Below are 12,499 nucleotides of genomic sequence, written 5' to 3' on the forward strand. Positions count from 1 at the left end.
AGGATTTTGTCACGGGGCAGTTTGAGTGCTGTTTACTCCCCCACAGACACTCGGTGGGATGGAGCCCCACTCCTGTGTAAACAAGCAGGAGTCGCAGAGGAGGGACAAGGAGCCTCCTCAATACGTAGGGTCTGTAGGGCCTGTGGGGTCTCACAGGTGGGACAAACAGCGGCCACTAGTGGAGGACGGGGGCGCTGCATCTTCTCTCAACCCTTCCTGTCCCTCAGTGTGACGCTGCTCTGTTGGAACGTCCATCCAGATTATGAGCTCGAGTCTGGCTGTGGTCTCAGCTCGGATGGGCAGCCAGGTGGCAGCCTCGGGGGGTAAAGGAGAGAGCAGGTCCATCGGGGTTTTGCTGGCAGACCCGGGTGGAGGCGCTCTGAAGGATCGTTTTGGGTGGTAATCAGCAGCGAAGATATTCCCTTCCTCCAGTCAGCTGCCACAGCTGCTAGCAGGACTCCCTGAACAACAGTTGACGAGGTCAGACACACACACATGCACACACACACACACACACACACACACACACACACACACACACACGCATACACACCCACGCAGGCTACTTGCAGTGTCCTTTCACCCCCACTATCATCCACATAGACCTCAGACCAGCGGCCCTACCCAGGGCTGAGACAGAGAAGGCTTTGTCCAGCTCTGCCCTCGCGTGGCCTGGGCTAGACCCCCCCCCCCACATCTGGAGCAGAGAGGCCTGGGCTATCGGCCCAAACAGCACGCACAGTGGCTACACACCACAGACACCTGCGTTCTAACGGCCTCAGTCTAAATCCAGTTTTAAAAAAGCAACTCAGTGAGCTGTCCGTGTTCAGCCAGTCAGCTCTTCCTGTCCAATCAGGCCCTTCCTGTCCAATCAGTGAGCTGTCTCTGTCCAATCAGTGAGCTGTCGCTGTCCAATCAGTGAGTTGTCGCTGTCCAGTCAGTGAGCTGTCGCTGTCCAATCATATGAGCTTCTCTACCACCCTGTATACCCAACCTCCCAATTAAGCCCAGGAGAGACTGCAGCTCCTCTACAATTCCTCTCCTGTGATCCGCTTAAGAGGCAGAGAGGCGAGGCAGATAGAGGCAAAGAGAGGAGGCAGATAGAGGAGCAGAGCGCCCCTGCTGTCCAGAGGACGCCACTGCAGGACGGGCTCACTGAAGCAGCCTCTGGTGTTCTACAGGCCGCAATAAGAGTCAAACACACACAGCACTTCAGCACAGCACAGCACTCTCTATGGAGTAGTGTGCAGAACTTAACATCTGTGCCTCATGGCTCATACACACACACACACACACAGCACCTGGGAAATATCCTAAGCATCTTATCTAGTAGTCTCCTCTAAACGCTTCTCTTACTTTCAAAAGCTTCACCGGACGAACCAGTTTGCTACAACTGCATGGTAGGAAATGAAGTTGGTTTTGTTCTTTGGGTTTTGGGGTTTTTTTTTACCTGCTTTGCTCCACCCTGGCAACCCCAGGGTCAGGCAGCCAATAACATCATTAGTCTGTCGCTGACAGCCTTCTGGGCCTGACACTGTAGACGGCAGACCTCTCCCCCAGCAGACGGGCCGCTCACACGTACAGCCACAGTGAAGAAGCTGTCACATGGCCACCAGTACCACTGTAACCCATGACAGGTTATGGACCTGGATGGACGTTCCACATGATACTGCATTTACAACACCAATAACGGAGAAGAAAGGAGATAAGAGATTGATCAGTGCCAAAATATCAGATGACCATGTTGCCAATGATAGCGATGACCACCATGTTGCCAGTAACATCAATGATGATGGCGTGATTCATCTCTCTGGGGTGATTCATCTCTCTGGGGTGATTCATCTCTCGGGGTGATTCCAACACGGTATTCATCATCTACTTGACCTTGTGACACCTGCCAGCGAGATCGCAAACCTAACCCGTCCAGAGAACCCTGAGCCTACCGCCATGTCTGCTACAGCACGACGGATCAAATGACAAGCAGGAAGTCTCCAACGCAGAAATTCACATGAATACACACACATGTGCATTCCCTCAAACACAACACACACACAGAGGACATCCAGGACCTATTAACATCTTTTGCATTATTGACTTTTCAAAGCATATAAATACAGTTTTGAAAACTGTACAATGCTTAAATAAATAACATATAAATCAATGTTGGATTGGATTGAGCAATCAATTGTTCTTGGGTCCAAGCTTCATTCATGATTACACAAGGGAGAAATGTAATCTATCTGACGGATGACGGGGTCGAACAGAGCTCACCCCTAAAGCCCACGGGACAGGTGTCTATGAGGAGAACAGCTGCAAATTCAGTTCCCAACACCTCCAGAGCAAGACCACCTCGTTAAGAAGTACGTTTAAACACAGTTCACTCCATGATGCTTCTGGGAAACCCCACGCTGAAGACTCACTCGTTCTGAGGGATCTTACACTTTACGCACTGAGGAGTTTCTTTGATCATTCTGCATGATCTATAACTGCTAAAAACATACAAGATCCAGGAAGTAACATTTTGGAAAGTGCATGTCTGTGAAAAGCCAAATAGGACCCCAGTAATGTTTACAGTTACACGAGCCAGTTTTCCACATTAGCCTGAACTCAGAGTGTATCCCTTAGTGTGGCCACTTACAGCCACTCTTCGAATGTCATCCGACGAGCCGTTTTTCCACCCGTGGGTAGACACACCGGCATCTGGAATCAGCACGACTCCACGAGTGAGTGAGGAAGAGAGGTCAAAGGGCAAGCTCCTACGTGCCAGGCCACTCCCAGGTTCTGCAGTTCAGGACTCCAGTGGAGCTCACCCTACCGTCATCGGCCAATCAGGAATCGCCTTCCAGATCATCATCCCCCTCTGCGTTCAGCTGTTTCACCTCTTTCTAATTTCACTTCACATATATAAACATTTTGCTTCCCTGACCTCACTGTATTGAGATCTTGTGATTATGACCCTGTGGTTCTCAGCTCAGACCCTCAGACCACCACTGCCCGTCTTGGTGCTTGGTTAACTGCCCCTGGTTTATTGCCCTGGTTTATTGCCCTGCCCCTGTTTGCTCTCTGGATGTCCCTTTGACTCATCACATCGTCCTGTGCTGATTTCCACCCTCACCTATATTCTGACCACGTGAGAGGTTTGTATTTTATCAGTAAAACATCCGATGTTCAAGCGTTTTGCTGGTCCTGTTCTACGTTTGCAGTCACGCCACATAAAACCTTAGACAGGTATGTACACCTTAGACAAACAAAGCTTTCACCATCTGACTGAGATCTGAGGAAGGATATGTGGAGGAAAAAAACATGTATGGAGGGATGTTGAAATTTGTTCTTCACAAACCAGTATTACTGAGCCCATATAAACTACATGCTAAGTTAGCAGCAACATCAGTTCGCTTTTCACAGTCTTTCTTGAAAGTTGTCTATTTCGTATTTAAGGTTAAGTAAAACTAGTATACAATTCTAGTTTTTCTATGCTTAAAACACTGAAGATAATCAGTAACGCTGAAAAACAAAATTATAAGAATAATCAGTGTAGTCTTAGAGAATACCAAATGCTTAAAGCTTATTTGAAAACATGTAATCTCAGATCGTTGTTTCTCGTTCAAATGCTTTCGTCCGTCAGGACAGACCAGTGGCAGCGAGAACGTTGAAGGAGAACAGATGGGAGATGGCGCTACATGAAGGAAGCCATAATGATAAACTAAAGCCCAGAACAGAGTAGACGGCAGGGGGGCAATCAAACCGAGACAGAATATGACAGAGAGAGTGCATGTGTGTGTGTGTGTGTGTGTGTGTGTGTGTGTGTGTGTGTGTGTGTGTGTGTGTGTGTGTGTGTGTGTGTGTGAGTGTGTGATTATGTGATTATGTGTGTGTGTGTGTGTGTGTGTGTGTGTGTGTGTGTGTGTGTGTGTGTGTGTGAGTGTGTGTGTGATTATGTGTGTGTGTGTGTGTATGTGTGTGTGTGTGTGTGTGTGTGTGTGTGTGTGTGTGTGTGATTATGTGTGTGTGTGTGTGTGTGTGTGTGTGTGTGTGTGTGTGTGTGTGTGTGTGTGCGCTTGTATGAAGGGGGTGTTCTCTCCATTCCACTTGAACATTCCATTGAACTGACTGGCCCCTGACACATGGTAACAATTAGAGACAGTGTTCTATGAAAGGAGGAAGTAAATGAGACCAGGGGTCTGAGTGCACGTAGTACCTAGTGCTGGTTCTTACTCATGAAAGCAAAGCTGTATATGTTATCCAAGCTCTGATCACAGGACGGTTATTTTTTCAATTAGCCAGACTAATCCAACAGCTGCTTCAGAATTGCTGTATAAAATCACTCTGCCTCATGCCATGTCCACTTTAATATCTACTCCTGACTATGCAGCATTTTGATTTCAAATAATAAAGTGAAATGTCACATTTGCACGAATATTCACATCCTGCAGTGTTACTTGTAGTCGAGCTCTGGTGTATCCTGCCTTTACTAGTAAAAAGTGCAGCGTTGTTTTGAAACATGCCAAGGACATGAATGTGGACCGGGTGCTGGATTCAGTTCCGCTGCCCATCAACACGCATGAGAACCTGAACTGTCCATCACCTGGCCATTAAGAACTCGAGTCCTCGGACACGTGCGCTCACGTGAAAAGAAATCAACACTGGCACTGCACGTTCCTTCATGGCATTTTAACAGACTGTTGGACAGGTAGTGGTGAGGACAAAATCAGACATGTCCACAGCATCCCCAGCATAAGTCCATTCCTAGCATACCTGCGTTATCAGTGGTCCTTGAAATGCTTCTACAATTTAATGGGAGTCTATGTCTGCCTAACTGAACTGAATGGACATGACCAGGAAAGACACACTCCACGGTCTCACGGTTGATGACCTGTGTCAGAGTGAAAACGTTGCCGTGAAGTTAAAAGAACTGTCTGAAACAGGATTACATCAAGGCTGGGGAAGGATACAAGAACATTTCTGCAGCACCGAAAATGAACAATGAACGTCAGGTCTTTCTCAAATGGAAGATGTGTGGAACCTCCAACAGTCTAAGACAGACAAACGTAAGACAGACAAACGGAGAACCTTCCAATAGGACAACCTTCAGTGTAGCACTCCAATCGGGTGTTTATCGTGTAAAGAGTGGCCAGATAGCAGCCAATGTCCTCGGGCCAATTGCTGGGGGTGCAGCAAAGCATTTTAATACCATCCCTACAGTCGAGCCCAGCGGTGGTAGCATCATGCTGTGGGTATGTTTGTCTACAACAGGGAGCCTTGTCAGGATAGAGGGAAAGATGGATGCAGAAAAATACACTATCATCCTGGGAGAAAACCTTTTCCAGACGTCCTAAGATCTCAGGCTGGGGCAAAGGTTTAAATTTAAACAAGACAACGATCTGAAACATCGAGCAACAAGGCAGGCTTTGTCTTGTGAAATAAGGCCAGTGTCCTGGGTGACCCAGCCAAAGAACCAACCTGAACCCAACACGACATCTCTGGAGAGATCTGAAGACGGCCGGGCACCAGCAATCAGCACCAAGCCTGGCTCAGCTTGAACGATCCCAGAAGACTGGGAGGAATGTCCAACAGAAAGGGGTGCCAAGCTTATAGGTTCTTTACCAAGACGACATGAGGCTTCCAAAGCTGCCAAAGGTGATTTAACTAAGTCAAGGATCTGAAAACGCATGTAAATAAAATAATTCAGTTTTGCATTTAGCCTAAAAGTAATTCCAAAAACTGGTGTTTATTGGTCATTGTGAGGTACTAGTTGCAGACTGATGAAGGAAAATTAGATCAATATTTTAAAAAACTGTAAACATCAATATTTCTTGTTATTCTGCAGTTCACTGTATCCGCTGTGCACATTGTTTCTGCTGGGGAAGCCAGTTAAGCACAGTACAAATTCCAACACATGCAAAGAATGAACAATATCAACAAACAGCCTCCACACACACACAGACACACACACAGCAGGACAGTGAGTTCCCTTATTCACTAACTCATCTCATTACTTCACCTCAAGTCTTAATTTCAGTTTTCTTCCTCCCCAAAAACATCTACAACATGTGCTACAAGCTCCTGAACATGAAAGCACTCAAGCAGCTGTCCCAGAGTCCTTAATATAACAGCCTCTTTAGTTTTGCTGTTTAACGTTACCTCAGATTTAGCGGAGCTTTTCAGCAGTGCTAATGACAAACATTTTGAATATTTATTCTGGAAAAGAGGGATATTGGAGGCGATTTAGTGATTTTTCACTTAATTTTATTTGGATGGCAAATATAAGCATGTACATTCATATAAACAAATCAGGCATGAAAATATGAATCTTTGAATTTCCAGGTTCATACTGAACATCCTTCATGGTGCAAAAAGATGAAATGCTGATGGTACATTAGTGATTCAGCAGATCCAAGCATTCCAAGATCCTACCAACAGAGGAAACAACTTAAGTGACCTCTGACCCCTATGCCCCAGTGACTCTATCTTCCGCTGCCCCTCTCCCTCTCCCAGAGTGCAACCTGCCCACCTCCCTGTAGCTCCTCATCTATTTTCAGCACCTGTTAGTGGACCAATCCAGACTTCAGCTGTCTATGCATCAATCACCCACTCAGAGACGGGCCTAGCTCCGGCGCTCTGGACCAAAACCGCCGACTCGTTGCCTCTGCACAGTCCACATATGTTGTGCACTACCCATTTTCAGTTGGACTTAGACCATCTTGGGGGGGAAAAGGGCCCGTGTAATTTCTATTTATGCTCAGTGCCACACAAAGAAAAGCTGCCATATGCTCAAACAGATCTAACAGACACCTAATGTCACAAAAACAGCCAAGAGCAGTGAACAGCAAACAGCAGTAAATACGTTTGTCATATGTCCTCCTTGCTGCTGCATGCATTTGCAATGGTTAGGCTTAAAACCCCCGAGAATATAGTGTAAAATATTATATAATATTGGTTCTGATAACTTGAGTGCTGTATGAGCCAGCCAGCAAAGCCTACAGGATAAGAAGAAGAAGATAGGAATATGGTAAAATGATGTTCCAAAACCAATTACATCTGAACACTGAGTCTTTTCCAAGACTCCCGGTTTGCTACACCACATAAACATAAACAGAGCTATAAACAATGATGCAAAGGAGAAATCCTACATGCCCCGTTCTGCATCTACAAATGCTGACTGTGTGAACAGACAGAATAAGGACATGAGCGTATGCATGCTAGCTTAGCGTTTGCCTGCTAATTGGCTTTCCATCGCTGGCTTGATCAGACTCCAAAACACATTCAAGCATGAATGTGTACAAAGCTACGTAGGTACAGATAAGCAATATCAGCCTCGTGATTTGTGAGGACCACTGCACTGTAACTGAAAAGAGGAATTCTGACGAAGTACATGTAGACAGTCAAAGGTATCATGTGCCCACAAGATCACTGCTAACCTAATTAGAAAGCAGTCAGAGGTTTAAGCTCCCTGGGGCTTTAACAGTGTTGAGTAACCCTCACTGTCAAGGCAGTGAGCCAGCTCCCATGTGACATAGCCCTTCCTTTTTGCCCCAGTGTGCATGTCTGACCGGGTGGAGGGGGCATGGAGGGGGGGGGGCTTTCCTGTTTCTCTGTCACTCAACACTCTTACCCTCACATAGGAATCCATGGCAGGTGCCCTTCTAGAAAGATCCGTCTCCTCACCAGCGGCAGCCAGACTGGACACACACACTGTGTGTGTGTGTGTGTGTGTGTGTGTGTGTGTGTGTGTGTGTGTGTGTGTGTGTGTGTGAGGGTCTGAGTCTGCTGACCTATTTTACTATGCCCCATGTAACATGGCCAGCCCTAGACAGACATTACACACCACTTCAAATCCAAATTTATGTCCTTCTATTCCCAACAGCTCCACAGTATTAATAGTCTTCCTCTATTCCTCCTCTTCATCCCTTTATCCAACTCCAGCTTTCATCCACTCCTCCTCTTCCTCTCAATTAGCCCTCTTGCCGGCTTCCCTCTCTCCCTCTCTCTCTTTCTTTACTCATGCACCGTGCCCGTGCCATCAAGCACTCAGCCGGTCAATAGCACATCCAGGATTCCTGGCCTGCAACTGGGGCTGTAATTGTTTTGCTTCTGCCGAGACTTCGGCCTCATTAGCATATGCCAAAATCGGTCTCAGTGTTAACCTCGTAATATGCAAATCAGATTTGCCTCCATGATCATCTATGCATATCCAATAATTAACATATAAACCCCTAAAGCAGTTTGTTCATATATATGGAGTACACCTTCTGGTTTCCATATATTTAGAAAGATTCCTTACATCTATTCTTTTAATAAAGCTAAGACTTTGTTCTCCAGACACATTTGCTGTAGCCTACTCATGAAGAGCTGTATTCCTGTTATCTACTGCCCCTAAGTATCTGCTATTTACCCCAGTAACCCTCCAATAACCAGCACATCCAGAGTCGTCGTCAGTGCGCAGGGCAAAAAAACAATCCCATTCAATTATCATTCCAAATCAGCAGTAACTTTCCAGATAAAGTAATTCACTAACACTACTCTGCCCAACTACCCCATTAGAAAGCAGTGGAGGTTATAGAACACCTTCTGACATGCACTGCACACCATCTGTTTCTGACCCTATGTCTGATCAGTTCCTGACAACATTATCACTGCTGGACAAATATGTTTGGGTGGAAAACAATCTCGATCCAGCAATGGCACTGATGCATAAAAACACTCTAATAACACTGCTGACACACTCACATCAACACTCATGATGCAACTTCAATGTGCAATTGTGTACCTCAAAAATGAATGAAGCCTAATAATGTATGAAGAGGCGAGGCAGGTGTTTCTCTTGATTATGTGGGTACTGTAGGCCTACGGCTCTCTGCACTGTTCTTGTGCTGAATTTAGCGCTAGTTTCACACACCCACAAGCTGTACAGAGGCTGACCCTTTAAAATATTTCTTTTATTTGTCGTGTCACAGTGAAACAGATCAATAATGCTGCTCCTGTTCTTGGCCAAAGAACAAAACTTAGAACGAACACACACACACACACACACACACACACACACACAAACACACACACACACACACACACACACACACACACACACACACACACACACACACACACACACACACACACACACACACGTGTATAGTGTAAGTCATTAAATCATGACCAGTTCGGTACTAACCCTTGCTGCGACAATACCAGCGCAATACCTGCGACATACTCATTCAAAATCACTTTTTGCGCCCATAAATTTTAGTTTACTGGCAAATTCAGCAACTTAATCCGCGCTGTGTGAGATGAGGCGTATGCAATATACATAAGGCGCGTTCACAATATATATATACAAGGCGCGTTCACTTCAAGCGCGTGGAGTCAGTTTTACAAGTATCATAATATAGCCGGTTTTACGCACTTCATTCAAGAAATATTCTGTACTCGTGGTAATAGACTAGACTAACTATTCATTTAAAAGTTCATAACTTGGAGGTTTAATTAACAAGCGTACAGTAAGCAGACTCGGGCACATACGTGACTCAAGGGCGCCCCCTAGTATCTGCGAATGCTACTTCAGCTTTCTCTCGCTTACACGCTGTACTTGAATGTTTGGTAACGCGAAGATAAGTTCGAAGAAACAGATCCCACTTACCTATCGACACCAGTTTAATATGTTCCCTTTCGAGGAACTCCAGCGCAACCGACACATTTTCCAGTTTCATCTGCCTGAAATTTGGTCTGGCGTGATACTTTCTGTACATTTTCTTCTGACTCAGAACTTCGAGGAGCCCTATAAGTTTGAGCCCGTCGCTCAGATCTTTCTGCAGATCCACGATCTTCTTGTTTATGCATTTCAGGTGCTCGTTGCACCACCTGGTGAAGGTGTTCTGTTGGATCTTCTTCCACGGGGCATCTTCTGCCAGGTCCTTCTCGGTGGCCGGCATCTCCTCTTCTTCCTCGCCGTGGTCGGTGCCCTGGTAGTACAGCGGCTGCTGCTCGTAGTATGTGTTGTTGCTCATCATGTTTTCGCTTTTCGCGTTCCCCCTTTTATACCGTAATCAGCGAGGCCGGTGTGTGTGTGTGTGTGTGTGTATGTGTGTGTATGAGATTCCGAGCTTCCCTTCGACCACAGGCGACTCCAGCTTCTGAAGAAGTGTGACCCGTACGGCTGTTGCTTGCTGAATAGTTATCAGACGCACAGGACGATGGTAATTTAGAAGAAAAGTTCTGGAGAATAAAGAAAAGCATTCAAAGGAAGATGAAAGGAGAAGAGAGCGGCGCGCGGCGCTGGTGTGGTCTCCTACACTTGATGGTTAAATAAAGCGCGAGGCTGCAGATGGGGTCTAACATCTGAGACCGTCCGGTCCACGTCAGTCCGCTGGAGCTCTTGGTATGCCGCTGTCATCATGACCATATACAACTGTGAGATGGGTCATTCTCTAATCTGACTGAGATACCAGTACCGCGCCTGATTGGGCCAGGCGCACGGCGGGGAGAGGGATTGGCTGGACCCCCCAGCGCCGCAACACTTGTGACAGTTACCGGTATTTTTAGGCATCCCAAATTGGGCGCAGGGGAGGGAGGGGGGGGTCGAGCTGTAGCCTGTTGTAAAAACTTTACACTTACTCGTGCGCTCTTGAAAATCAGGGCCGGGAAAAGCAAATGACTGCAGAATCCTATAGATGGAGGCGAATTTAATCATAGCTTGGTATATACACGCCATAATGCGCAGAAGAAAGGAACATGGCATGCACTTTATTAATAGGGTTTCTTTATTAATAATAGACTATGGTGTCTTTGACAAACCATTTCTAGACCATGGAATCACCACTGTGAGGCTCGTGGACTGTTTCAAAAAGTTTCTCATCGGCTTCTTAATATGTTCCTTTATGTATATAGCTGATGACAGAAACATGGAATATTCACAGTGAAGTGCAATGTTTCTAACAGACATTTTTCTTTTTTGATGAATACCAGAAAGGGCAGAGAGGCCAGGGTAGACCCTGATGACAAAATCTGTATAACGTGTTCAGATTATTAATATGGTCATCTAGAATATTTTATTTTATTTGGTTAATTCATTTTAATTATCTTATAATTAATTAAAAACAGTCAGCAACATTTATCTTACCAATCCTGATAACAGCGGTGCTTTGAAGCCACAAATCTCCTCATCATTTGTAATCTCGAACCATGGCAGGATTAACTTTATAGGCCGTCTAGACTCTATACGCAGTTTGTGATATAGGCTACATAGGCTGCAACCTATATTGTCATTTCACTGGGTTATCAAAGTAAACTTTGAATCTCTTTTTAAATGTACCTCACTCATATTCAAGCAATCACGCAAAAGAGAAATTTTCTTTAATGTTAGGTTCTACAATTTATTTAGCATTTCATCAGCTAAGATAAAGATAAGATAAGCCATGACCTCCTAGTGGCTCTCAATCAAAATCTGCAGCAAGAGAAACAAATTCAATCTAATAAGATAATAAGCATGACTCCTGAGTTAACCATGTGATTCCCACATGTTCAGGAGACCTCCCTGGGACTTAGTCTTCAGAATACATCTGTTCTTTTCATTTGTTTTCCTACTGCATCAGAATTAGTGTGGACATGTTCTTTTATTGCTACATAATGACCCTCTCATCATACTGTCATTGTTTTTATATTGCGGATATAAAAAAAATTAATGAGTTTGCAATTTTTTCATAGCCTAGGGCCATTAAATGGATTAATTTGGCACTGGATAGAACCCTATCAGTTTTGATTGTTTACACACATACAGGATTCATGTCAATCTGAACTCAAAATCCAATTTAAAAGTGCTTGACTCTGACCCACCATATATTATTTTTTCTGTAAAAGGGTTTTTAAAATAAATGTTTAGATTGAATGCTTATTACAAAAATTCCACTTGAGACTAAATCAAATTACCTCAATTTGCATCACCTACACTATCTTGCCAGAAATATTCGCTCACCCATCCAAATGATCAGAATCAGTTGTTCCAATCACTTCCATGGCCACAGGGGTATAAAATTAAGCACCTATGTAGAATGTTTTTAGAAACATTTGCGAATTAATGAGTCGCTCTCAGGAGCTCAGTGAATTTCAGCATGGAACTGTAATAGGAACACCTGTGCAACAAATCCAGTCGTGAAATTTCCTCCCTCCTAAATATTCCACAGTCAACTGTCAGCTGTATTATCAGAAAATTGAAATGTTTGGAACGACAGCAACTCAGCCACAAAGTGGTTGGCTACATAAAACTGATGGAGCGGGGTCAGTGGATGCTGAAGCACATAGTGCGAAGAGATCGCCAACTTTCTGCAGAGTCAATCACTACAGACATGCAAACTTCACGTGGCCTTTAGATTAGCTCAAGAACAGTGCGCAGAGAGCTTCATGGAATGGGTTTCCATGGTCGTGCAGTTGCATTCAAGCCATACATCACCAAGTGCAATGCACAGCGTCAGATGCAGTGTTGTAAAGCATGCCGCCACTGGACTCTAGA

The 12,499-nt window shown here is 45.1% G+C and overlaps 1 protein-coding gene across 11 annotated transcripts in view; it reads right to left on the reverse strand.

Annotated features, from left to right (window-relative positions):
- flncb (filamin C, gamma b (actin binding protein 280)) overlaps positions 1-10,385 on the reverse strand; it is a 53,014-nt gene extending 42,629 nt beyond the window's left edge. For 10 of the 11 annotated variants that reach the window (XM_077005172.1, XM_077005168.1, XM_077005166.1 and 7 more), the window contains exon 1: positions 9,635-10,385. In XM_077005172.1, coding sequence (XP_076861287.1) covers positions 9,635-10,004 — 370 coding nt within the window. In that variant the 5' untranslated portion in view covers positions 10,005-10,385. The remainder of the gene's footprint in view (positions 1-9,634) is intronic. The other variant, XM_077005171.1, reaches the window with a different exon arrangement.
- Between the last annotated feature and the right edge of the window lie 2,114 nt (positions 10,386-12,499).

Source organism: Brachyhypopomus gauderio, chromosome 5 (assembly GCF_052324685.1).
Source record: "Brachyhypopomus gauderio isolate BG-103 chromosome 5, BGAUD_0.2, whole genome shotgun sequence".
Classification (NCBI taxonomy): Eukaryota; Metazoa; Chordata; class Actinopteri; order Gymnotiformes; family Hypopomidae; genus Brachyhypopomus; species Brachyhypopomus gauderio.